Source organism: Polyodon spathula, chromosome 10 (assembly GCF_017654505.1).
Source record: "Polyodon spathula isolate WHYD16114869_AA chromosome 10, ASM1765450v1, whole genome shotgun sequence".
Lineage (NCBI taxonomy): Eukaryota > Metazoa > Chordata > Actinopteri > Acipenseriformes > Polyodontidae > Polyodon > Polyodon spathula.
In genome coordinates, this window is record NC_054543.1 from 8105152 (window position 1) to 8132692 (window position 27541).

General features: G+C 41.4%; 1 protein-coding gene across 1 annotated transcript; it reads right to left on the reverse strand.

Moving 5' to 3' along the window:
- Positions 1–48: 48 nt before the first annotated feature.
- On the reverse strand, positions 49–27541 carry LOC121322003 (melanopsin-A-like). Its single transcript, XM_041261427.1, has 11 exons — positions 27399–27541; positions 8929–9071; positions 8618–8751; positions 7127–7330; positions 5787–5958; positions 5492–5653; positions 5125–5232; positions 4273–4459; positions 3736–3930; positions 1153–1221; positions 49–628 (listed from the first exon to the last, which is right to left on the reverse strand). Exons 1-11 carry the CDS (start codon positions 27405–27407, stop codon positions 416–418), a joined length of 1596 nt encoding a protein of 531 aa, XP_041117361.1. The 5' UTR covers positions 27408–27541; the 3' UTR covers positions 49–415.

The following is a 27541-nucleotide window of genomic DNA, read 5'->3' on the forward strand; positions in this document are numbered from 1 at the left end:
TTAATCTGCTTTTATTGTTCCTAAAAAACACAAGCCAAGTTAGTAGAAACAACTGGGGCAACAGCCGGACACTGCTATCCCATTGTTTTCTATGGAGGTCAACCATTATGTTATTATTCAATAATGGGCAATATTGACTCAAGAGTTCCATTATTACCTCTCAACACTCCACAGCAATGCCATTGACCCTTTAACACACTGTAAATAATGGGAGTGGTTAACTGTTTTAAAACTTTGCCATATCGGCATGGACAATTTTGCTGGCATATAAAATAGAACTTGTGCTAAGCTGACACGTTACAAGCTTTGACATTTGGATAAAAATGGCATGCTGCCATTAAATTATAAACTTTAGTACTATTGTATATCAAAATCAAATCCTCTCTGTGCTCTACTCTGTGATCAACTGACACGTTCAGGTGCTGTGGGAGGGGAAGACTGCCCCCTGCTGGAGCCCCCCAAGTGCTTCCACAGTGATGGGCGCAACCCCCACACTGCTATTTGCTGTTCCAACCTGGGAGACATGGCCATTGGCCATGAGGATTGGGCTTGGCTCTGAGGTGATGACAATGCTTGGGATCTGCCCTCCAACATGTCTTAGTCCAGCCCCCTCTGTGGTATCACCTGCCTTCACAGTGCAGAGGTGGGAGGGGGGGGGGAGGAGGATGAGGGGCAAGATGGGAAATTGAGAAAGATAGTGGGAGATCAAGAAGAGGAGGAAGAATGGAGGAAAGGAGGAGGAAGGAAAAGAGAAGGGATAATAAGAGGGGAAGAGGGTGGAAAAAAAGAGAATTGCTTTAAGAATTACATATTCAGTAATGTGTAGAGATAGTACATACCAGTATTAAAAACTTCTTGTAATAGATCCTGCATTTTTCAATGTACAACCATTCTTTTGGGTGTATTCAGGGAAAAAAAAGTGAAGTGGTGGGAAGGGAGGGAGGGAGAGAGAAATTAGAGGAGAGGCGTGAGGAGAAGAGTGAGTGAGGGAGAAAGGGAGAAAAGTTGTAAATCATGAGTAAAGTGAGAATTAGAGAGAGAGTTAGACTAGTGGTGAGGACTGGAGAGGGAGAAACAGGAGCTCGTCCCTTACCTTCCAAGAGAACTAAACATGATAACAATGTAACTAAAAACAAGCGAGTGTATGCTTACAGTGGGAGGGGAGCTACATCCTGATTGGCTGACTTCCACCATCGAGACGTCATCGGCCTCAACAGAGTTCTGGGTGAGAGGATGGAGAAGAGGGTTAGTACAACCAACAGCGGCTTCACTTCACCTCAGAAAAGAATGAAAACACAGCACTTGAAGATCCTTCACGTGAGCTGTAGTTCCCTTTAAAATAACGGCCGCAAATTCATATGAATTTCAGTAGAGCTTCATAGGAGTAACATCTGAAAAACAAATGTTTTCTTGTTATTGTGTAATAATTTTTAGTTTTGTAATGGGCACAAATTCCTAAAGAATTCAAGTGGAGCACCACAGGAGCAGCAGCTAATGTACTGAGAGTCCAAGGAATATGCAGCCATTATTTTTAAGAGTAATCCATTTTATAGTGTCGTGACCCCAGCATTACCTTGTGTTTGTTTACTGCCAGCAATGAGACAGCAATCCTTATAGCCCAGCTAAGCATTGTAAAGCACAGAGAGGTATGGTAAGCAAATTAATAAAATATGGCATTGTAAACTATGGTAAATGCATAATATAATCTTGGGAAAAGCATGTGATTTTAAGGATACCATAAAAAATAAATCAAACTCACAATAAATTCAGGAATTAGGTCTTTCTTGCAGGGTGTTGACAGCAGCATCATAATGCCTTGACCCTGTCATTAACTTATTTAAAAGCAGATTTTAAAAAAAAACTGCTTGTGTTGTTTTGAAATGTCGCAAGCACTAATAGGATTGCTGTGCCCTATTGACAAACATTGGCCTAGAGAGAGTCCAATAAGGAACAACTAGACTAATCCCAGGGCTTTAAAAGAATGAGCCGTGAAGGAACTGAACTTATTGATCAAGGGGAGCTGATTGAAGTCTTTAATACCTTAAAAGGCACTGACATAGTTAACCCTAACCCGTACTTTAACAAGAACCAAAAAATACCATTGGAAAGTTGAGATATAGGACAGAGGGAAGGAGACACTTCTTCACACAGAGAGTGGGCTGCCTAGTCATGTTGTTGCTGCTGAACCACTGGGCTCCTTTTGAGACCCAACTTAACAAAGTTTTGAGATCAACCAAGTGCAATGAACCGAATGAGAACTGATGGTCCGAATGGCCTCTCGTTTGTAAACTTTCTTATGTTCTTGTGTTCTTACAGCACGTATGTGTCTGGAAGCTCCTTATATTGTAGTTGAGCTCAATAAGATTGCTGAATCCACAGGGGGCAGTGGAGAGCCCTATCGCACCTCGACTCTGCAGAGAGCAGCTTGTTACTGGTACGTGACCGTTTTATTAGTGAAACATTTTTTACTTTGAACAAAAAAATGAATGCAGGAAATCCATCCCTAAGTGTCTCTCCATCCTGCCACAAGAGAGCAAGAAACAAAGAAGAAAGTATATTGGGTACTGGAAGGAAAAGTGCCCTGGACAGATTATCCCAAAAGACCATGCAAGATTACGCCTGAGAATTAAACTTCGTAATAATCGCACAACAACGGAATTTCATTTAGCTACAATACTGGCCTCGGGTACCCTGGCCTAAATACAGTAATCGCCTGGGACAGGGCTGCTGTATTTAATTATCCAGATTGCATGTGGAATTAAAACTCTAGGATCTCTTACTGAGCTGCGCTATTCTTTAGAGTTTGGATTGGACTGCTGGGTGCTACAACTACTACCCTGCCTTGTGAAACAGCCCTGTACTTCTTTTACTTCTTTCAGATCATTTGCAAGTTAAATCATTTAGTTTCTATTGGGTTGTGTTTGTTATTATATATATATACATGTGTGTGTGTGTTTGTAATTATTTTTGCAAGTGTTGTCAAGGTTTATGATTGTGAATGTCTGTGTGGGTGAGTCGTAGTGTGCATATGTCAGTTTGTGTGTGTGTGTGTGTGTGTGTGTGTGTGTGTGTCAGTATCCATACATGTGTAAACATGTGTGTATTTGCGAATGAGTATGGTTTAATATAGCTTCATTTTTAATTTCCCTGCTGCTGCATGGCACACTAAAACAGAAGACCATATGAAAAGAACTTTGTTTGTAAAGCACTTAATCATTTAACTGTACCCAGTAAACTAGGAAAGGAATGGCACTCCAGCGTTGTCTACCCCTGGTACAAGACTGTCTTCAAATTAGTCATCTCCTTTGTCAGAAATCCTTCAGGAATGGCCCCTTGCTTACTTTGGCCACAGTTGTAAGCTGCAGCGTGGCAGATGCAAATTTGTGTATTTGGTATAATTGTAAACATTACTGTTTAAGGCCTTCAGTTTGGTGTCTGGGTTCCCCTCCAACAGGCAGACAAGCCAGCTATGTGGGAACAAGGCTGGACTGCTTAGTCTGACCTGACTGGAGGGGAATATATGGTCAAGCTAAATTGTATGCTTAATTGAAAATTCAGCTTGCCCACATATATAAAAGAGGAGCAGGGGGGCAGCATCTCCTCCCACTAGCCTGCCTTGACAGCAGTGCTACCCTTCCACAGGGTGTCTACCCAATCTCCTGCCGCCCCTCACCTTTCCCCTCCCTGGCACGGTGGCAGAGTGACGCAGTTGCCGTGTTTTCTGCACACACTCACATTTTCCTGCCGGTAGCATGCTGGTGCAGCGGTGTCGGGGCCCGTTACCTTCTCAAAGATTCCAGAGTCGTGGCTCTTCAGCTTTGTCTTGTTGACCAGCACAATGGCCGTGTCCTTGCTGATCTCATAGGATACCTGGCGACTGGCCGGCCATGACTTCATACTGGACAAGTCCGCCTCTGTGTCCGTCCAGCCCTGCCAGGCAGACAGTACACACAGAGACACATGCAATGAACATTCAGCTGGGAACAGAGCATTGAAGAATCGCTCATTAGAAAATGCATTTATTATTGTTATTATTATTTGATTATGACAGTTTAAAAAATTTTGGTCACAAAGAAAAACCCTGGAGGTCCCTGAAAACAAACAGACAGACAGACAGACAGACAGACAGAGTGATGTCGTAGTTGTGGTGCATACAGAGATAGAAATTACAGTGTTTGCAGACAGTTATAATGTGCGCGTACGGACACACAGACCAAGAGAGGGTGCGTAGCGAGAGACAGACAGACAAAGACAGGCAGTTAGGGCACATACAGACTCGCTGTCCGAGGCAGAGGAGAGGCGGGTCCTGCGCTCACGATGGTAGACGGAGCTCAGATTGGAGGACTGGCTTGTGACGGTGGAGCGGCGGGTCGAGGGGTAACTGCTGGAGAAGCGCATGTCCTTGCGAGACACCCTGAGCAGCACCCTCAGAAACGGGATATACTTAGCAATTGCAATCCTGAGAATACAAGATGCACTCATTAAGCCACACCACACCCGCCACCCCAATTAAATAGGAAACCCAGAGGGGTAACCCCAAACAAGGGATAAACTTAGAAGTCATTACCCTGAGAAAAAGAGAAGACAGCAAAAATGAATTCATAATTAAACTGGGTCTTTCCTCCCTAGATCTACACCACACATTGGAAATCAGATAGCCCTTGATCTCCATGGACATTTCGTGAAACTCAAAATTAGATGCCAGTACAACTTGTCCAACGTGAACAATTATGTTCCCTCACCCCACCTACAAAGCTAATCGAGCACAAGGCAGTGAGCTACTGACCCCTGGAGGACAAAGGTCAGTCCTGCAGGTGTCCGCTTGAGCTCGCGAGGTGCCTGGTCAGTAGGGTCTGCTGTAGCTTTGCTAACCCGTGGGAGCGCTAGAGCCAATGCAACACTCCCTCCGGAATACCCAGCAGAGACCAACGACTTCGCATAGACAGGATGCAAACTTGTGTTCCCGACTGTGACTTGCCCTGCCCACCACATGGGTGTGCCTTTATCAGTTAAGTGGTCAATTAAATAGAGTGTGATTACCTCAAATTAGCGGCACGCAAATATAGGGATTTACAGCAGATAACACAATGAGTTCCTATATTTACAGAGGGTGAATGTGGCTACCTGTATTTGGGGTGGGTGATGGCGTAGATGATGGGGTTGTGGATGGCAGACGCTTTGGCGATCACTGCAGGCACAGAGTTCATATAGGGAGTCAGCATATCAGAGTATCTGGAATACAAAGAGAGGAGACAAGATCTCAACGGATGGAAATAAGACTCCTATTGCATAGCAGCTTCCAGGTTTTACTATGAGCTTGATTAGCCACAGTGTATAGGTAACAAGCTCAGGTGTATCCAGTGAAACTCACAGTAAAACCAGGAATGGATCAAACTGCTGTGCAATGGGAGTATTGTTTCCATCCCTGTAAACATGGTTACTCATGATAAAGTACACTAAATGATGTATGCCCTGTTATACCGCGCCCTACCCAGCGAAAGCAGTCAGTGCCACCGTAGAGTAGGGAGACCAGGAGATGACGTAGAGGAGGATGACAATGAGAGCGATCTTCGCCATCTTCCACTCGTTCTTCATGCGCTGGTACTGCTTCATAGACTCCTTATTGTCATCAGCGCTGATCTTGTGCACCGCCCTGAGGAAGTGATCAGTTAATAAATAGGTTTTGTAAAGGATGTCTTATTCTGTATAAAAGTACATCAGGCAGACGTCCAGTTATAATGGGTCTGGAGCTGTATGTCAAGCAGCTGGTAGCCCGTGTGACTCACTTGTTTGTGGAGTGGATGGCCCGGAAGATGAAGAAGTAGCAGTACATGACGATGAGGAGGGGGATGAAGAAGACGAAGATGAAGAGCAGCATGGTGTAGGCGCGCACCGACGGGGTGAAGGTCATGTAGTCCCAGGTGCATGAGGTCAGCAAGCCCTCTGGGACGTAGGCACCTGCAGAGCAATCAGACAATCAACCAGACAGGCAACCAATCAAACAATCAATCAGACAGGCAACTAGTGTAATCTAGCAGTGGTTAAACAAACTCTTATCTTAGACTGGACCTAATGCAAACATTCAGATGCCAGGTTTCCAGTTTTAAAAATACATATATTTTAGATGATATTTGTAAATGTTTCTATGTTTGGTTTTACAGTATCCCAGCTGTATGAGGTCAGCGAGCCCACTCTGATATAAGCACCTGAAGATCAATCAACAGTCCGCCAATCAGACAGCCAATCAGTCTATTAACCAGATCCTAATAAAGATCTCTCAGGCTAGCTAAACAGATTGCATTAGTTGACTATCTATCTCTAGTATCTCTATCTCTGTTTCATTGATGTTTTTCTGGGATAAAGGGGTTTGCCAATTTTGTGCCCCAAAGAGATCTGATTAAATAAATTGCTGATGAATTGGATTAGTTCCAACCAATCAAGAATGTTAAAAATGTTAAAAATGTAAGGTAATTTTTGAAGAGATTTTATTTATTTTTTGCTTGGTTTTATGTTATCCCAAATGTTAATTGTGAAATTGACTGATATTATCTGGTTGACTTGGTTGTTGGTTCGTAGCCCAGGTAGAGCAGAAACCTTAATGCTCAGTCTTAACGCTTAAACAGTCTTAATGCTCTTACTACACACCCCAATGTTTAAACCCTGCCGATTTCACTACAACACGTATCCTGCAAGGCAGTTTACTGACAGCTTGTCTTTCTCAGTGCTGAACACCCCACTACACTGACATCACGCAAAGGTTTTCCTGAAGGATACAGATCTCTAACACAACTGAAACATGGACAGCACAAAAGGTGTACTTGGTTGCAGATAAGATCTAATGGCTAGCTAATCTCACCACAGCAATGAGCCCCCCCCCCCCCACCCTCCCTCTTTTCTCATTCCTTTGTTTCATCTCTTATTTATGGAGTTTATTTATTTATAAGAGCCGCTCTGCACCAGGTTTAACAGGGTTAATGAGGTAGCAAGGGACTGCTTTAGGACCTGGCTGGAGATTTAAAAGGATTTCAGTACATGTTTGGAACAAAGACCTGGTCTTCAAGGGCTAGAGTTGCCCATCCCTGCCCTTGATCGTCAGCACTTTGAATAGCTACTCTTCCACACTCACTCCATCCGAAGAATGGTGGCAAGCTCCAGCCTAGGGAGTAGAGCCACGCCCCCAAGAGGATGACGAGGGCGCGCTTCCGTGACATCACCCCGATGGAGGCCAGCGGCCGCGTGATCACAAAGTACCGGTCAATCGCAATCACCGTCAGCGTGATCATGGAGCAGATGCCAAACAGGGCGCCACAGAACGCATACAGCTCACAGCCTGGGACAGAGGGCAATATGCCAATTAATAAACAATAATCTATAAGGAATTGCACTAGACATTGGCAAAAGCCTTTAACTGTATAATGCATTAGAATAGAATAGAATAGAATAGAATAAAAAGCACTACCACAAAGTGTGGCTGTAACGCTGATGAAGGCATTATATTTCATAACCAAACCCCCTCCCCCCCCAAATAACCCTTAATTGAACTGGACTATCTGTGCATATTTTCAAAGCTTTCCCTCAAGTCTTTAAAAAAAAAAAAATGGAGTTTAAAGAAAGAAATAAACTATGTTAATAAAAAGTTGGTTGTTTTTCATTTTGTAAGTGTCTTGTGGAATTTTCTGCTTTAAAAAAGTTAAGGAGAAAAAAAAGCATTTCTAAGCATTAAAGGAAGCTGCTGTGTGGTCCAGTGGTTAAAGAAACAAGCTTGTAACCAGGAGGTCCCTGGTTGAAATCCCAGCTCAAACATTGACTCACTGTGTGACCCTGAGCAAGTCACTTAACCTCCTTGTGCGCTGCATTTCAGGTGATACGTTCTTGTAAGTGACTGCAGCTGATGCATAGTTTACACACCCTAGTCTCATACCTTGTAAAGTGCTTTGTGATGGTGGTCCACTATGAAAGGCGCTATATAAAGATTATTATTATTATTTATTATCCCAGCGCTAAAGTTTGCCACCTTTCATGGTAAAAGGATAATCAAAATGTTTGGATCGAGGGGTGAGATCATCATCGTTGTGAATCTCCTCAACGACTGATGCCAGACAAATCATTCTTAAATACGTTCTGCGCTGCCCTTTACTTTTGTTACAACAGTTCCCTCAAGCAGCAGGCATTTGAATTCCTTTTTAAGTTACATTTTGGTCACATCAATTGAGTCACAGCTGCTGCCACAAGTAATGACCATTCTCTATCAATCATTCAGGGAACATTCAGTGCCGATAGGGGTTCCTTTATCTTGAATGCAAAGTATTAATTCATTACTGTGGGGAAATAATCAAGTCCATTTTACCATCCTCGATAATTGGTTGTTTAACCAGAAATGACAGAATAATCGTTAATTCCAATGTCAGAGCAACACCACCAAGGCAGGAGCTCTGACAAACCTAATGGGATTTTTTATTAAAGATTTTTATCATCAACTTTTTGTTAGCACCGGGGAAATGCTGTGTGCGCTCAGCCCATAGTCTCCGATAGTTTTACCTTGGATAGGTTTAATGCCTAAAAGTGCAGCACTGTTAAGCCTATGCTCAGAGTGAACCTGTTTACAAGTGCAGCTCACCCTTCTCTCCGAATATCCATCTCTTGTGCAGGCTGGTCGTGAAGAAGATAGGCGCTTGGGTGACTGACATGAGGAAGTCTGTGATCGCCAGGTTTATAATGAACATGTTCGCTGGGGTTCGCAGACTCTTACACCTGCACCACAGAGAACAGAGAGAATAATGAGAGAGAGGGAGATCAAGAGCGAGTGAACATGCGGTAGAAGATGTGAGAGAGAGGGTGGATGGGAGAGGGGGAAAGGAGAAAGATGTGTGAGCAGGATAGATAGAGAGAGATAAGCTGTGTGAGAGAGGTAAAGAGAGGTTGGCTTACCGGCTAAAGGCGTAGATGACCAGGAAGTTTCCTAGCATGCCCGTGATGCCCACAGCGAGGATGACGGCGCCGATGATGTAGTGGGCATGGTCTGGAACATCCACTGTGGGGAAGGGGTGTGTGGTCTTATGCTCTGTCGCCACCTGTTGGCACAGATCAGAAATACAGAAGATTAGCGAAGAAGCTACCACAAAGAGTGCTCTAGATGAGCTCATTCACGTGTCTTGTACTCTGTGCTCAATGTTTAAGACCTCCTTTTGTAGCTATGCCAATGTTTTAAAAGATCTGGTACTTAGTGTACTGTACTATATATAGTTATACTTATCTCCCTGTTTAAGATATCCTGTTGTAGGTGACTATTCCACCCCTCCATAGTCCACTACTGTCCGGTACTGTACAAAGGGAACTCTAGGTAAACTCTAACCAGTGACTTGACTACATAGTCAAATGTTAATGATCTCTTGTTGTAGGTGACTACCCCAGAGTTTTAAAAGTACTTTTCAAAGACCTGTCCTGCACTGTACGGGTGTCTCGATGTGTACTTAGTTTCTTCCCCTCTGCAGTCAAATCTGTGTTCAATGGTAAAGGCCAGATGTGTCGTCGTTTACATCACTGTTTTAAAAGACACATCCTGTACTATAAGGATCTCGAAGCAATATCTTAGGCACAGGACTCTCTGTGTCTGAAACACTTAGATTGAGACTGACAGGAACCAGGAGGAATCCTTCAGCTTCCACCCTTGAGATTACCAAGGAACGCGCAGCTACAAAGGATTGCTATTAGAAATCTAAGGAGCTGAACCATAAACCTTAAAAGTCTGTCACGTCTCTCCGTTGTTTTCCCTGAATGAGAAGGATTGATTTTCACTGATGAAGCCAGTGACCTAGAAACAAGAGGCTCGCAGTATATTGGCCGATGGGACAGAGTCCAGATTCCCAATTAAACTAAGCCTTAAGGGAATAATCCCTTGTTAAAAAAATGTGAAGTGTAAAGTCTCACCTGGAGATTGCATTACTGCTGGCAAAAGAATAAAATGTAAACCAAATATGTGTCTTCATAATGGTGGGAGCACACAACACACCCAAACTGCTGATAGGGTTACCCCAGAACCCCAACCACTGGCTTTTAACAACAGATCTATGCCATAATCATCTTTTGTGATTAGCAAAGGAAACAGCATTCTGTTTTGTTGCGTTTAAGTATCAGTTCCACAAACCACGGTGTGTGATCTAAAAAAATCAATGTGCAGTAAATTCCAGCTCCACACAAAGATAAGCTTAGCAATCTTCCATTAAGTCCTGGCTGCTCTGAAGACATTACATTTCCCAGGATGCAATTTTTAAAGACTTAGCAGGAGACAGTGAAGCATGGAATAGTTTCTTTTTGTTTGTGTTGTTGCTTGGTGTGTTTAAACCTTTTATCTTCATTATTAAAAATCATGGTTTACCCAAAATCAGCTTTTCAAAAAAAAAAACAGCCATTAAAACATTTTCCGAATTTTAAAAACTTGAATATAAACTGCGCGTCTCTTTCCTGGGTGTCTTGAAAGTGAATTGCTTTATATTAGAAATGAAGCACGTTCAGTTGTGATTCTGTGGCTGTGTCTGTCTGATAACCTCAAAGCCCATCTGCTTGGACTCATTTAAACTCTCTTGCAGTAACGGGAATACATAAACCTCATTAATATCTTAGACTTCTGTGAATGAAGCTCTGCCTGACATGTTCTTAATGCCTTGATAGTATAACTGTCTCGCTCTCCTAGATACACTTTTTCTGATGTGCTGTTTTTTTTTTTTACAATCAGTAAATCACTCCCTCTCTCTCTACCTCAGTCCCAGAAGAAGAAAATCTCTCCTTAGCTTGGTATGCAGATTTAGTTTCTTATTTTAGCTCTGTCAAAAAGAACTCCCACCCATTTTGTGTGAGCAGCAGCTTTTTTCAAGGGACAGTGCTCTATAGGGACAGTGCTAGGTATCTACAGGGGCTGTCCCCATGCTCTTTAGCGATTGTCCTATTGCTCTATAGGGGTAGTACTGGGTATGCACAGGGACTTGAGTATGAAGAAAAACAAGTTTGATTCTCAATTAAAGAAACCTCAGTTACAACAAATAATCACCTGATGGCACTGTTTGCTACTAAACAAACAATGATCCTGTGGCAGGGTGACAACCCTGTGTGTAAATAGCTTCTTGTGTTTAAACAAAGATTGATTATTTTAAATGTTGGCTGGGATGGGTCAATGCCAACCCTACCAAATACACGTGTGGAATGTGGCTGGGTGTTGACTGAATAACTGATGATCAATCAAGTCCCAGCCACATGGTATAAAAGGGATGCCAAATCCTTTGTTTGGGGAGGTAGTTTAGAGAGATGCTGAGAGCAGCAGGTGGTGTGCACAGGTATTGCAGCGAGATAGCAATGCTTGGGTGCAGGTTTCTTTTTGTTTGTGTTGTTTCGTTTGTTTAACTCTTTTATTTTGCTTTAATAAAAGTGTGCTCCAGTGCTTAAACTGCAGCCATCTCGTCGCTGAGTCTCCTTCCTGGGGGCAACACGCCTTGCCCCCGCGTTATCCTTTCACAGATCCCATTAGCAGTTAATGTGAATAAAAGAAGGTAAAATGAACTGCATATGTTTCACTCGGGAGGTTTGACCTCAAAGAAGAGAGATGTCAAGTGATAAGCTTATTAAATGTCAATATTTGCAAAACACGGCCCAGTAATTCAGGTAAAGAGAGACCCACGGTGCCTGTATTACTTTGGAATCTGAAGAATGTGTATTTCTTGAGAATCAGAGTTGTTTTATATAAACGATAAAGTGGAAGCGATGAACTTCGGGGATGAAGCTTGCTCAAGCATGCATGCATGTGAGCGGTGTGTCAGCATCACATGAGCCCTGGTAACAAGAAGAAAGAAAAAGACAAAAAAAGAAACACACGTATTTTTGCATAAAAAGGGCCTAGAATGAGAAGACAGTGCACAATAATAAGGCTGCAATATTCAGGAGTTACTGCACAGCCCAGCGAAGCACAGCCATCAGATCACTCTGTTGCCATTGGATATGTCATGTCACGATGACACATGACAGCTTTTGATGCGCGTATGAAATGGAACAAGTTTAATTTGAAAAAATACAAATAAATAAATAAACAAATATTCCATCACTGCTGAAACTACCGCAGATAACAGCAAAGCAAAAAGCAAAAATGTCTTGTATCTGAGAATAAAAAGCAAAAGAAACATAAACCACTTTTTAAGGTATTTTTTGTATAAAGTAATAGCGTATAATAGCAATGATTTGTTTAAGTGCAGTCACCACACTTTCTCTCAGGGAGCAGTTCTGTCACCATGCTTCAACCCTTTCTCTTTCAGGAGAGAGAACAGTTCAGTCTCCATGCCTTAAGGCAGCCCTGGACTGAAGGGAGCCTCCTAAAGGCTAATGTCTTATTTCCTGATCCTATAATTTCTTCCAGTGCTCTTATTAAATTGCAGCTTGTTTTCAGGAGTGTGTGCTTGACTCTCAGTTTCTACAAAATAAGAGAATGAATCACAGTGTCCTCATTCCCAAGGTAAACAGTGAGAGGGTCCTGACCCTTTCATTATGCAGCAAGTAACCATTGTTAAACAACAGAAAACTGGAGCTATTGTGATGCTCAGAGTGCTGCTTTTCATTATATCTCTGCACAGTGTGAAACCAATTAAGCACAAAAAACACTCTGAAACATTCTGAGTACTTAATAAATGGTTTCACCTTGGTTCCTTACTTCAGTCACACAGACAAAGGTTTTCCTGCTGTAAAAATGTACAGCATTGAGGTTTACTGCATAAAATTTAAAAAAAAAAAATGTAAAAAGAGGTACAGTGGCAAGTCACAAAGGTAGTACTTACCTGTTAATTTGCTGGACTGGGGACAGATTAAAATCAGGAGGCTCTGTTGTATCAGCTTGGCGGTGTCATCTTGTTTAGCAGGCACTGGCTGGCTGGCTGGCTGCCTGGCAGTGCCAGTAGGCTGGTGGTGTGTGCTTGGAGAGGGGGCTCATCTGAGACTGACTCTCTTAATTCCAGGGTATGGTAAATGGATAGTATAACCATGGGAAAAGCGCAGGGAAAGTGCAAAAAAATTTGCTAAACTTTTATAAGAGAACATTATACCTTTCAAACTAAAGGGCAAGCTCTGTTGTTGAGACTGTCTTAAGCTGTTGTCAGTGTTGTTAACTCATCATCTGCTTGGAATGAGATCCATTATAACTGGGTGAGAAAATCCTAATATTCCCCAAATTAAGACCCCCCCCCCCCCAATTCCGAACACACCCACACACTGCTTTATCAGAACAAGACAGCTGATGCTGCAAAATACCCTGCAGACAAAAACCAAGGCTTCAGCTGGAAGGGGAATAAAATGTATTTGAGTCTTGCTTCATATTACTCCTTGAAGAAGCACGCTATAACAAATAAAAGCGACCCACAGAGTCTCAAGTGGCGCATCCAGTAAAGGCACTCCGTGTGGAGTGCAGGATGTGCCCTATAGCCTGGATGTCACTGGTTTGAGTCCAGGCTATTCCACTGCTATTGGCTATTCTAAATTGGGAGAAAAATGATAAATGCAATTGGCAACTACTAAATTTATAAAAAAAAAACAAACAAAAAAAAAACACTCTCTCTCACGCAGCCATTATAAAATCACAAAAATCTAACATTAACTGGACTTTTTTTTTCCGTTACCATGCACCCAATGCATTGACACACAACAAATTATAACATGGTTTCAGTGATTCCACCGTGCCCTGTCGCACCATTCCCTAATCTCTGCTTTGCGCTGCGAATATGAGTCTGAGAGTCTACACTTGCGTTTCCATTCCTCTTCAGAACAAGGTTGCAGGAAAGCAAAGCAAGGCTCCAGCCCAGTGTTACAAAAACCCAGGTAGGAATCAAATTGCTGAGTGTTTGCAGATCACTGGAGAGATGGAATGCCAGACAGCGCGTGAGGACTGGGCATCAGTGGATATCTGTTCAGCATATCTAGAACTTCAACGGAGTTCGAAATTTCATAATTCACGGGAGGGGAGCTATGGAGCCTCTGTAAAAAAATGAATTACTGAGGTTTGAATCGAATTACTGAGTGCTTGCAGATCGCTGGGGAGATGGAATACAATGTCAATTAGCAAGACATCGCGTGGCGTCAGCAGATAGCAGTTAAGTATAACTTGACAGGTGATCGACTTAAAATTCAGGGAAAGGGGGTGGAACTATGGCTACCCTGAATATATAGAAAAAAAAACAGGTAATTTATGGTAAAAATCATCTGTTTTCTTTATTAGGATATTTTATGGCATACTGGGGGTTTTAAACTGTAAGTCAGGGGGGCACACATTGACACCCCCCCTCCAAAGAGTCAACTTTCCCCACAGTGAAGCTTAACTAGGAAATGCAAAGAATTAAGGGTTGTTTATTTCTTTTAAATGGTACCTACAAATAGGATTGTGTTTTTAAAAAATATTTCATTTCTGATTTCTGAAAGCAGGCTGACCAGGCCAGAACAAGGGTCAATAAACAGCACTGAGAGGATTAGTTATGTTTTGGCCTTGATTCATTAAAATTAAAAAAAAAAAAAAAAAAATTCTCAAAACCAATACATCTTCTATCCAAACAGTGAGGCAGGCGAGGTCCTGGGGTCCCCTCAGAAGGGGTTATCAGGGGGGCACTCCTGAAGCTAGAGCAGGTTAATGCTGGTATACAGTATGCAGTTTAGTTTCTGAGTGAATATGTAGTTTGCCTTCTCTTATACCACAAAAGACAGCATTAGCTGTACATATTGACTTACTATAAATCATATGATAAAAAAAAACACACACAACATAGTTAATGCCCTTATTCATGTCTTTAGAGTTTTTTTGCCAGTCGATAGACATTTTCCTATGTTCTTATTTTCTTATATTCTCTACACACTCCAGCATGGTACCTTAACGTAATTCTTAACAATTTAGTAGATTATCATTCTGTTACCTTACCTACATGTGATTTACCTTGCTTGCATGAGTGCATTTCCTCCCCATGCTTTACTAGACTTTGCTATGCTTGTACTGAACTATAGTACCCTATACCCACACAAGTAAACTTCAGTCAAGTCCATTAGAGAAACTGATTCCTGTTGCTAGGGATATTTTCTATATTATTCAAAAACATTTTTCTCATGTGCAGTTTATTTTTTACAGCAACCGTAACCTCAGTGGCCTCAGAAATCCAAAGCATAATAAACATCTTAACAAAAGTGCAAAATCCCCGCAATCATTTTCAATTAAAGGCATTGTGGGAAGGAAGTAAGCTTGTTATATTTCAATAAGTTTGTAGCTTAGCAAGCAGGAGAGCAGGTGGGAGCTTTGTGTGTTTTGGGTTGAGTGAGGAAGTGCTAGGAAAAGCCGATCAAAGCAATGGATTATATAAGAGATTATATAAATGCAACAGGGGGTAGAAAGGTGGCACAGACGGATGATTCATGATTCAAATCAGGTGGCTAAGAACACAAACTAAATGAGTTTGGTGGTCCTAACTTCGAGACCATTGAGGGTTACCAAAATAAAGACAGATTCTGGCGAATCTGAACAGTGGGATCAGACATCCTAACAGCCAGCAACCTGCAGCTGCCAGGCTCTATGTGGAAGGGGCAGGTTCCAGGCAGACAAGCTTGTTACCAGGGTGCTGAAGGAAGGCTCCCTCAGCCACGCTCATAGAAAAATGTCACACTTAGCAAACGAGTCTCGAGGAGTGCTTCGACCAGAAGTTGTTTTCTTTGAGAAGGCATTGAGAAAGACTTCTGGTTGAAATGTTTGTCATTGGATTTACTAAGCTTCCTTTAGCATTTCTGTTTTCGTGTTTAATAATTATGGATGACAACAAGCCACAGCATGAACTAATAAAGATGTACACTTTCTTTGTTACATTAATGGTAAAACAGAAACTTGGTTTGCAATAAAATGCCCCTTTTAGCGGGCTGCTGCTCCTGCCTGCCAGCGACTGTGGTGCCTTTTTATTAAGCAAAAGCTGAAAGCACGTTGCAGCACAATGTGCGTGTTATAAAGCGTGAGTGTGTGTGTGTGTGTGTTATACACAGGATGCATGTTATTTTCTGAAGATTATGATAGGTATGTTTTGAGCTGAGGTGACCTACAAGGTTTTCAACACTTTCATTAAATGAGCCTGCTTCTAGCAGGTGACTATCATATCCAACTACTAAACACCAGAAATACAAAGAGAATGCACAATACATTAAATCGCAGTCGTTTCAGCTGGAGGTCTTTCTCAATGAGCCAGCCACTGCAGGCGCTCACACTCCAGCAAGCCTTGTGTGTGTGTGTCACTATCTAGGTGCCTCACAGAGCACACACAGTTAGAAGCTGTCAGCAGATAACAAGGTCTCGGATTATATAAACAGTCTTGTGCCATTCAGCTTCTTATGTAAATCTTGAGGACGTGGGAATTAGCCGTCCTTTCACTGTGTTCTGTTTGAGGCAAATAAAGCTGAACCTGAGAAGAGTGTCCGTGTGTCACGTACAACTGGGAGCACAAGCAAGCTTTTATTGACACAGCTTCACAAGCTCCAGTTCAACTGGACTATTTTGTTGGTGTCATGAAATAAAGTAATACAACATGCAAAGCTCTCAAAACTCCCCTGTCTTGAATGTATCATAACTATTTACTTACTTCCAATGAATTAAGCAGAAATATGTTAGTTCATAAATTACATCATTCAATCAAAATATTTTGGAAGCTACGAGGCATGTCTGCAAGTATTTTGATTATAAAATAAGACAGCTGTAAAGAGCTGCATCATTAAATGTGATTTTGGATAGGAAATGAAATGAAGCAGAACTTCAAAGAGCAATAGCCCTTCTTTTTACGAGCTATGCATCTGAGGACAAGTTCGGTTAATTTGAAACGGCAGATTTGTGGATACGGGACTTCAAATCAATGGACTTAAAGGGCACTGCCAATCACTTTGGGGCTTAAAACCACCTGTTCAAATTAAATTGGGGCTTCCTGAAGGAGTGTATTATGTACAGTGCTCACTACTGCAAAAGCACAAAGAAATAGAAGGCTGTTTGTGCATGCCTAAAATGAGCTGCAGCAGACAACAAAACAGTGTCATACCAAAATAAACAATTACTGTAAAAGACTCAATACACATTCACTATTTCTGCTTGTATATAGTGGCACTGATAATGTTATCCTAAGGTTAATAAAAGGCTTCCCAGGAAATCTTGGTAAATAGCTCATTTTAATTACGTAATTAAACTAAAAAAGTGAGATATAAAACCTAAAATCAGTGATTTTGAGAGTCTTGTTTAAAGCCTACATTCTAGCTATATGTGCAATATTAATGTAAAAACAAAAGCCTTTATCTTAAGAATATTCTCTTTCCAGGTACATACAGTTACTACACTTACTCAGGTGATCACTATTAGAGGACTGGTTCCCAGTAAAAGTAATTAATACTTGAAAAATATTCTAAAAACTGTTGCACACTTCAAAACTAAAACAGCAAGCCTGATCAAAATTGATCAAACGCCCAAAAAAAAATAAAAATAAAATTCTATCCGGGTCATTTTCTTTTAAAGAAAGAGAAATGTAGTATAAGATGATTAGCATAAAAAGCATTCCCTTCAATCGAACTAGCAACACTTTGTTCTGAAATAAAACTCTGGACGACTGGTTTGTTTGTTAAATTTACTGGACGAAATCCAGCAGGCAGATAAACTGATTAAAAAAAAAAATCCTTAAAATGTATTAATTAAAGGCAGCAAACGCTTTAGAAATGCTCCCGGTTCATCTTTAATTGAGGCAGAGGAAATCGAGTTGGTTCATAATAGCTCGACACAGGAGCCAGTCTACAGTCTATGCAGCATACACTGTACAGACCGATCAAGCATCAGCACTCTCCTGACTAACTCAGCAAGGCAGAGTCTCCACAATTCTCTCTCTGTTAGCCATAATTGGTATAGAAGCAGGGAATATGTCTGCTTAAACATGCTGCCAGTTAGAATGTGCATTCTGCACTGGATTAGCAGATTACGAGTTGTCAAACCGTTTAGCGTTCACTGAGCACGAAGAACAGTGCAAAGCACTCTTTCATTCCACAAAGAGATCAACCAAACACACACACACAAAGTTTAAATGCTGCAATACTTTTTTAAAATAAATAAACAAATAGCATGCCTTACTTTTTTCTTTACTTGAAATTGCTTTAAAAAGTTTAGGCAGGTAATCAATAAAGCTGCTCATTAATGTAATGTTTCAAAACAAGAAAAGCCATCCTTCACCCACGTTTAAAATTGAGTACTGAACTCTGAACTCTGTCTCTCCCGCTGTGGGATTTACTTCCAGCGTTGCTGTCTGAATGCAAGAAAATACATCGGAAATAGTTCTGCGATAGTTTGGATTATTAAATTCTACCTGCTGAGAATTGCTCCGGTCCCAAAGGACCGCCTTCAAGTGATACTGCTAGAAAATCTTTGTTTTTATCAGCATGGATTTTGTGGGCTAATCTATTTCAACAGCGGAGTTATACAGCAGCCAGGTATAGATGGATCAACAGATATATGATAGAGATTGATAGCTAGCTAGATAGATAATAATTTAATTCTGGTGTCCAGCCTTAAAACCGGCTCCCAGTGTAACATACAGAATAAATTCAGTCGAAATTCAATTAAACTCTTTTTGAAAAATTGCAAATTGCCAGGTTCACTGTCTGATTGTGAGCAACCCCCAGTGAAATGACATGGACCAGTTTTAAAACACTTTTATCACCTAGTCTGGCAGGTTTACATGAATGCAGTTTTTTGGATTCTTATATTGGGTTAGAATCCCAGTGCGGTTTGTATCTCATTTTCAAGGTTGTACCGGAAGACAGTGGGGGGGAAAAAAGTAGAAAGTTTTAAACATCAGAATGTTTTTGTCAGAAATCACTGACTTCTATGTGTTGAGGAATGTTACATGCAAGAATGGAGACACATGTCTCTGTCTCTCTGTCAGGTAGTTGTGCTCTGTGATCAGTGTAGATTTTGAAACAATAAAACATGTTATTTCTGATTTACAAAGGCTATTGCGAACTGGAGTTCTCAACACATTTATACTGGAGAATATCTTTATAAAAAATAAATAAATAAATAAATAAATAATAATAATGGCAGCATCAGATTGTACAGTCAATGAAAGCTGTTTCTGATTAGCTGTGGAATCTCTTTGAATGAAAGCTGTTTCTGATTAGCTGTGGAATCTCTTTGAATGAATGGGTCTCAAGGCAGTATTAATAAACCTTCATTTAATTGGATTATTAAAAAAAGGAAAAGAAACAAAGAAAAAAAAAGGATCCGGCTCATTCATTAAGAAAACATCCTGAGCTTGATACAGGTAACTTTTTAATTTTTTAAACAATACTGTCAGGTGAAATCAGGTTTTTACCCCACTTTAAAGAGCAATCAGCAGGGTTCTGAAAAACATGGCGTTACACATCCCCACGTGTTGCTACAACTGTTCAAATAACAGACCTGTAATTCTTCTTTTCATTGTTAACATCCTGACAATTTTTCACACTTATTACTTTAAAGCCTGTTTCAGTACTCTTTTTAAAATAGCCGCTCTAGTGCACTGATAGTGTCAGGATCATTGCTTACATTGTCAAACAGGTAACACAATAACGATCCTGATGGGGTACGGAACAGAAAAGCCAGAGCACTTGTTATATATATAAAAAAAATGCAACATTAAAGTTAACAGTGAAAAGAGAAATGACAGGTCCGTTATTTAAACAGTTGCAGCAGCACGTGGGGACGGGTAACGCTATACTTTTGGGACCCCCGCTACTTACTCTTTAACAAATTGCACTCGGGGGTGACATTCTGGCTTTATCGGGTTTAACCCCCTCCCCATGTACTTAATTGATCTAAACAGAAGCAATTGGATGAACACCCTCTTGCTCTTCCTCGGAAGGCTGTATTAACGATGTCCGGCACATGCTGTATGGCGTGTGCATATAAATAGCTGACTCTGACAGCTCATTTTATCAATATTGTACGTCCCATAACTCTGGGGGCTTTTACTTGACCCACAGTATTGGCACTTTATTGACAGACAGCTCCCCACAGTGAGACACGAGCAGAGATTAAGGACTCGTTTGGCAGATAATTACTGACACAAAAACGATTTTTTGCACTAACATCTGCGGCAGGTTTAATTGTAATGTGCCATTGGATGGAACGCTGAAAAGGGTCAACAGTTTTACATGCGTATTTTGCTGGGGGGAGTTGTCTGTAATGTGTTCTCAGATGGTTTGCTCTCATTATTGCGATTACTGGGGAGCTGACACACATGCCCACAGACAAACAATGTATAAACTGTTCAAGCCCTCATAATCTGGAGTCAGGGAAACGTGTTGCAAGCAAGGGCCTTAAAACGGTCAGCACAGAACCAAGCATCAAGCATCTGTAGCACTGTTTGTGGTGACCAGTCAACTCAAAAAAGTGGAACTTCCCAAATACTCTAATGGCTTTAATTATGAGATCCTGGGGATTTTAAAAGAAATACCTGGAAAATATGAGAAATGCGTGTGTGTCTGAACTAATAGACTCATTCAACACTCTCCCTAGATAATGCCTCTCATTTGGTGACTGCCACCGTTTGATGTGTATGTTGTGTTGTCCTAAATGTGGGTGACATCAAAGAGCCTATTACCATAACCTTTCTGTTTGACTCTAAAGCCAATATGTGCATGTTGTTGGTAAAAGCCGCTCTACCTGCCCAAGGCAAGCATGTTACTGATGGTTTCGCTGTGTTGGATCATTGAAAACAACAGCACTGTATCGCTCAGAAGCATCTACAGTGTTGTTGTGGCCCTTGCTTGCTCATTAATCTATAAATCACCCCCTGCAACTAAATACAAAAGAACAAGCTTCCCCAGCGTAACAAGCAATGAATTGCAGCCAGCGATGATTGTTGCTTTCTGCCTGTAAGTGTTGGAGCGTGCACAGAGTACTGCGTTCCTGCCCCTGATTATACAGTTCATAACTGGGAGTACCTGAACAAATCTTTAATCAAGCGAGGCTCTTTCGTTAGTCAGTTGATTGCATTAACTGCAAAAGTAATAATTGAGCAGTCACAACATGAAAGGCATTGAAAATTGCACCAACATAACTGATACTAGGATTTGCAAGCGAGGAGGAGAAACTACAGAAAGCCTGCGGAGCACTGTGTTCATACTGGTTTAGGCGTATTGATTATTTTTATTGGCATTATCTGATTCAACAGTAATATATGGTTAAAACACTATATTCTATCAAGCGCCAGTGGCACACAGGCCCACCCAAATCTGTGTCTATGTGAATGCCAAGTTTAAGTACATTTATAAAAAATACTATATTATAGACAAGCACAAAAATCAAAAAGCGAACAGTATTCCTCATTCATGATTATAAAAAGTGCATAAACTGTACAGAGCACCGTACCTAGTAACCTCCCCCTCCCCCTAACCATAACCCAAACCTAACTACAGCTGTCAACCTGACCAACACCCTTTCTCTGTGTCTCTCTGTGTATTTTTCTGTGTTTCACTCTGTATGTGTCTCTGTGTCTCTCTTTGTCTCTCGCTCTTTGTTTCTTTCTGTGTCTCTCTCTGTGTCTGTCTGTTTCTCTGTGTGTCTCTTTATGTCTGTCTCGCTGTTTTTGTGTGTGTGTCTCTCTGTGTCTCGGTGTACGTGTGTCTCTGTCTCTCTCTGTTTCTGTGTGTGTCTCTCTCTCTGTCTTTCTCTGTGTCTGGCTCTCTATGTTTCTGTGTGTGTGTGTCTCTCTCTGTCTTTCTCTGTGTCTGTCTCTCTCTGTCTTTCTCTCTGCCTGTCTCTGGTTCTGTGTGCGTGTGTCTCTCTGTCTTTCTCTGTCTCTCTGTTTCTGTGTGCGTGTGTCTCTCTGTCTTTCTCTGTCTCTCTGTTTCTGTGTGCGTGTGTGTGTCTCTGTCTTTCTCTGTCTCTCTGTTTCTGTGTGTGTGTGTCTCTCTGTCTTTCTCTGTCTCTCTGTTTCTGTGTGCGTCTCTCTGTCTTTCTCTGTCTCTCTGTTTCTGTATTTTCTGTGTGCGTCTCTCTGTCTTTCCTCTGTCACATCTGTTTCTGTGTGCGTGTGTGTGAGTCCTCAAAGTCTTTCTTCTCTGTCTCTCTGTTTCTGTGTGGCGGTGTGCGTGTGTCTCTCTCTGTCTTTCTCTGTCTCTGTTTCTGTGTGTGTGTCTGTCTTTCTCTGTCTCTCTGTTTCTGTGTGCGTGTGTGTGTCTCTGTCTTTCTCTGTCTCTCTGTTTCTGTGTGCGTCTCTCTGTCTTTCTCTGTCTCTCTGTTTCTGTGTGCGTGTGTGTGTCTCCCACAGACAGAGACAGAAAGTGAGACAGAGTGTGCGTGTTGTCCAGAATCTCAGAGTCTATTCTCTGTCTTTCTGTTTGTGTGTGTGTCTCTGTCTTTCTCTGTCTCTCTGTTTCTGTGTGCGTGTGTGTCTCTGTCTTTCTCTGTCTCTCTGTTTCTGTGTACGTGTGTGTGTCTCTGTCTTTCTCTGTCTCTCTCTCCGTCTCTGTTTCTCTATCTCTGTGTGTCTCTGTCTGTCTCTGTCTCTCTGTTTCTGTGTGCGTGTGTGGACACCTCTGTCTTTCTCCTGTCATTCTGTTCTCTCTGTTTTTTCTGTGTAGCACACATGTGTCTCTGTCCTTTCTCTGTCTCAAGAGACTGTGGTGCACACAGGGGTCATGAAAGAGACTGTCTGACTCTCCAACAGACAGTTTTTGTGTGTGTGTGTGTGTGTCTCTGTCTTTCTCTGTTCTCTGTGTGTGTGTGTGTGTGTCTCTGTCTTCTCTCTGTCTCTCTCTGTCTCTGTGTACGTGTGCGTTACAGAGGACATGAGACACGCACTCCGCAGAGAGACAGAAAGAGTCAGAGAGACTCTGACACACTCTGTCTGTGTGTGTGTGTGTGTCTCTCTCTGTCTTTCTCTGTCTCTCTGTTTCTGTGTGCGTGTGTGTGTCTCTGTCTTTCTCTGTCTCTCTGTTTCTGTGTGCGTGTGTGTATCTCTGTGTCTCTGTCTGTGTGTGAGCCTCTTGTTTGCACTCAGTGTGAAGTGAAGTTCCTCGAGAGTGGGTTCAGGAGTTCTCAATGGAGGCTCCTCAGTAGACTACAGCAGATAGCAGCTACACAGACTACCAGCAGCCCTCTCTCCCGCCTCTTAATCTTTCCATCTATCTCATATTCATCCGCTTTCTTTCTCAGGTACTCCCTTATTTTCTTTCTTCTCTATTTCGCTCTGTCATCCTTATTTTTCTTTCTCTAATTTGAGCGAGTGCTTCCTCCCTGCACATCCCTATCCTGCTCTCTATTTCTCTCTGTGCCTCTCCCACTCTCTTTCTCTCTCTTTTTCTCTGTCCCTCTCTCTATTTCTCTCTGTCACTCCGTCACGCTGCTGGTGTAAACAGATATATATACACACACTGTGAGATGGGCATGAATATTTAATTGTTAATTACTGTCAACCGGTGATTATTGCAATAATACACTTATTAATACACAATAATACTTTTTTTTTTTTTTCAACAGGGCCTTGTGTCCTGTCTCACACAAAACCTCACACTTCAGGCTTCTAACTAAACAACTGGACAGGTAACCCGTTTACTGGTTTACAAAACTGTTTCACACACGTTACCTTTTGAATACGACTGAACACACTGTCAGCCGGGCTTCTTCCCACAGCAGAGTCCCGAGTAGACTGGCTGCAATTTGCAATAATCACCAGCTGGCAGTAATTAACAAAACAATTTATCAATAATACAATTAAATACTCATATGCACATTTTTCGTTTTTTCACAGGGCCTTGTGCCCTGTCTTACAATACACACACCCACACAAGATGCTCCCCCTCATCATGTTGGCAGATAGATGACAGGTTTGCTGTCAGCGGCTGCACTCTTGACGCTGTTGTCTGCACTGCTCCCTGGATGCTAGTTCTGCAGTTTCCTCTGCTTTACCCATGGTTATATGATAACCATGTACCTTCGTTTACCATGGTTTCCAATGGGCTTTACAGTGCTTACCTACACTATGCTTTACACATATTTAAGACCTGTCTAAGAGAGCCCTGGGAAACATTGGCTGTTGTGTTGTGCATTACACTGACATCTTCTCATTTTCATGTGATTACATTGCACTACTGCACGCCTGTAGACTTTATATTAATATTGAACTGAGCTTCAATAAACAGATAAGCGTCAATTACATTTTTGTTTTATGTTGTCACAATTTTTTTTAATTTAATATGTATAAACACATTATATTACCAAGCTATAAGGATCGGGTTTAGATAAGATAAAATCACTTTGGTTGTTAGTACAGTCCAAGTAATATCAGCCTTGTTTTTCAATCCTGCTACTTATCACTTATAAGAGCGTCACATTATGAGTGGGCAAGGGCGACATGTCTTGCTTGCTTGCCTGCCTAATAAATATCTCGTTAACCCTGAATAAGTAATCATTCGCTCTCCAAATCCGAGCAGGAGGTTTTAATGAGCAAGCTGCCTCATGAGCACAGTGGTACCCAAAACGTTATAGAGTTGCGAAAAAAAGAGAGGGTGGGACATTCATCATCCCTTAACCTCAATATCGTGGTGTCCCTGAATAAAGACCTGTACAGTGACACCCTGAATGGTTTTCCATTTATTACCAACGAAAGCATATACACTGAGTGGGGCATCTAGTCTTCATTTGATTTGTACACTATTGACTGCCAAGATTGGTACAACATTGCCTGAGACACCTGTGAAAACCTTTGAAAAGCATAAGGATGTAATAGGGTTGATCTGGGCTTCTTCTCTCAGAATCCGCTCTTTCAGCTCAGATTGTGTTGCCCCATGCAGTGTGTTCAAGGATTTTCAATTCAAGCTCAAATATCAGAAACACACAACTGTCAGAGCAAAATGTGTGAGGGAAAAGGGGAATCCGGACAATTCAGCGTGATCAAAAAAAAAAAAAAAAGCAATCAAGTCTGGAAATATAGATTAAAAAAAAAAAAAAAAAAAAAAGCACAAACATGTCCTTCAGTTGTCAATCCCATCTCCATTCAGACCTGCTTGGAATGAAGGTACTCTACATCAGCATCTTTAACACATTCGAAGCTCAACAGGGATTGAAGAACAAAGGGGCCAGAGCACTCTGCCTGTCTGCTTTGCCAAACAGTGGCTCCACTAGCAAATCAGACCGACAAGATGTCGTGTGGCTCGTAGGAGTTTCACTCTTGACTTTCAGAGATCTAAATAAAAAGTGGACAAATGACACTGTTCTGCCTCAGTATACCGGGCCTGTGAGGGTGATAAGGAAAGGAAGGAAGGATTTCCTTTCTGTTCTTCTAAGGAATTTTTCTTTCCTTTCTCTTTTCTTTCTTTTCCTTCAATATTTTTCCCTCCTTATAGTTTTCTTCCGTCTTCCCTTTTCTTATATTTTCCCCTAGTTCTCTTTTCCTCTCTTGCCCCTCTTCCCACCTACTGGTTTCTATTCTTTCTTATTCCTTCTTTCTTCTCTTCTTCCTGCCCCTTTTTCTTCCCCCCTTTCCTTCTCTCGCTATCCTTTGCTTCCCTTGTTTTTTTTTTCTTTCCTTTCTCGATTCTATTTTTCTCTTACTCTCCTTCCCTTCTCTCTTTCGCAGTCCCTCCCTTCTCTCACCTTTCTTTCTTCCTTCTTAGCAAAGGGGGGGGGAGAGGGAGAGGGGGAGGGGGAGGATGAAAGATATTACTTCTGAAGAGTTTCTCCTTTTCTTTGGGCTACTCTTATCAGAGAGGGAACTAAGAGACTTTTGCCTTTCCCCCTTTTTTTACCGTTTCGCCCTCAACCCCTCTTTCGGTATCCCTTTCTCCTTTCTTCCTTCAGACTCCTTTCTCATGTTCTCACTCTCCTTTCTTGTACTCTTTTCCATCATTTTGCTTACTTTTTTCTTGTGCCCCCACTGTATCTGAAAAATTTTCTTTTCCCCTTCTTTCTTTTTCTTTTCTCCCTTTCCCTTCCTTTACTCTTTCTTCTGTGTTCTTCTTTTCTCTAGTTCCTTAGGAAGTCAATTCGTCACTTTTCTTTTCTTCTTGGGGTTCTCTCTCTCAAAGTTCTCCTTTTTTCCCTTCTTTTTTATTTCTCTTTCCCCTCCTTTTTTCTTCTTCTTTTTTTTTTCTTATTCTCTTCTGTTTCTTTTCCTTTTCTTTTTCTTTCTTTTCCTTTTCTTTTCTTTCTTTTGCCCTTTTTCCATTCTTTTGTTTAATGTCTTGCTTCTTTCTTTAGAACAGAGAGGTTTTTCGTGTCCTCCTGCCTTCTCGCTCTTTTCTTTGATTCTGGACTTTTTTCCCTCTTCCTCGTCTTTCTTTCCTCTCTCCTTTCTCGTCTTCTTTTCCTTCCTTTCTTTCTCCTTCTCCTTCAGCCTTCTTCTTTCTTTTTTGCTTTCAAAGGGGAAAAAAAAAAAAAAAAAAAAAAATAAAAAAAAAAAAAAAAAAAAAAAAAAAAACAAAAAAAAAAAAAAAAAAAAAAATAAAAAAAAAAAAAAAAAAAAAAAAAAAAAAAAAAAAAAAAAAAAAAGAAAGAAAGAAAAAGAAAAAAAAAAAAAGAAAGAAACAAACAAACAAAAAAACTCCCTCCCTTTTTCTTCCTCCTTCTAGCTCTTCTCGCCTTCAACTTTCCTTTTTCATTCCTCCATTTCTTCCTCTTCAACCTCTCTGAAAATCGGTGGTCCCCTCCTCCGCTCCACCTTCTATCTTCTCCTTGCTTCCCTTCCCTTTTCCTTTTCCTCCTCAACCGCCTCCCTTCTCTGGTTGTCCAAATGTCCCCAGGTAGGGTAGAGAGAAAGCTTCTGTTCGATTTTTTCCTTTCTCCTTTCCTTCCTTTGCCTCTCTCTCTACCTCGTTTTTCTTTTGCACATTCGAAGCTGGAAGGGGGGGGATTGAAAGAACAAAGGGAGAAAAGGAAAGAAAGAAACCAGGCAGCTCCTGAGCTCGCCCGCTTCTGAGGTTTCGCTTGCAAGGTGTGTAGAGTTCGCACTTTTTTATTAGCACTCTTTTTCTTCTCCTTTCCTTTCTGTCTTCTTTCCCTTTCCTTCCTTTCTTTATCTCTCTGCTTCCTTTTTTTCCTTTTTCCTGCTTTGCTTCTCCTGCTTCTTCCTTCTTTTCTTCTGTCTCTTCCTTTCTCTTTCCTGTTCTTTTCTTTCTTCTTCGCTTTTTTCTTTCTAAGGAAAAGAAAAGAAAAAAGAAAGACTTCCGAATGAATAAAAGAAAGAAAGAAAGAAAGAAAGAAAGAAAGGTTTGAGAGGATAGAAGGAAGACAAAGGAAGGCAAAGAAGGAAAAAATAATGAAAGAAAATAAGAGGAAAAGGAGAAGAGAAAGATGATAAGGATAGAATGATGGATGGATGGAAGAAAGATGATATATAAACTCTACTCACAGTGGACATAGTGGGCAGTTCCACCAGCCTGTAGGCACTGATCCCTGAGTCGTTCCACGCAGACAAAGTCTCCAGGATCTGGGTGCAATTGGGGTTCTGCGGAGGGCAGGCGATCCCCCTACGCAGAGACTGCAACACATTCA

Bases quoted from the DNA above. Each gene is read 5' to 3' on its own strand.
- LOC121322003 (XM_041261427.1), bottom strand. The intron at 8,752-8,928 runs GTAAGCCAACCT...TCTGTGGTGCAG, and splicing joins GTCATCTACGCCTTTAGCCG to GTGTAAGAGTCTGCGAACCC. The intron at 3,931-4,272 runs GTATGTGCCCTA...TCTGCCTGGCAG, and splicing joins CTGCCTCGGACAGCGAGTCT to GGCTGGACGGACACAGAGGC.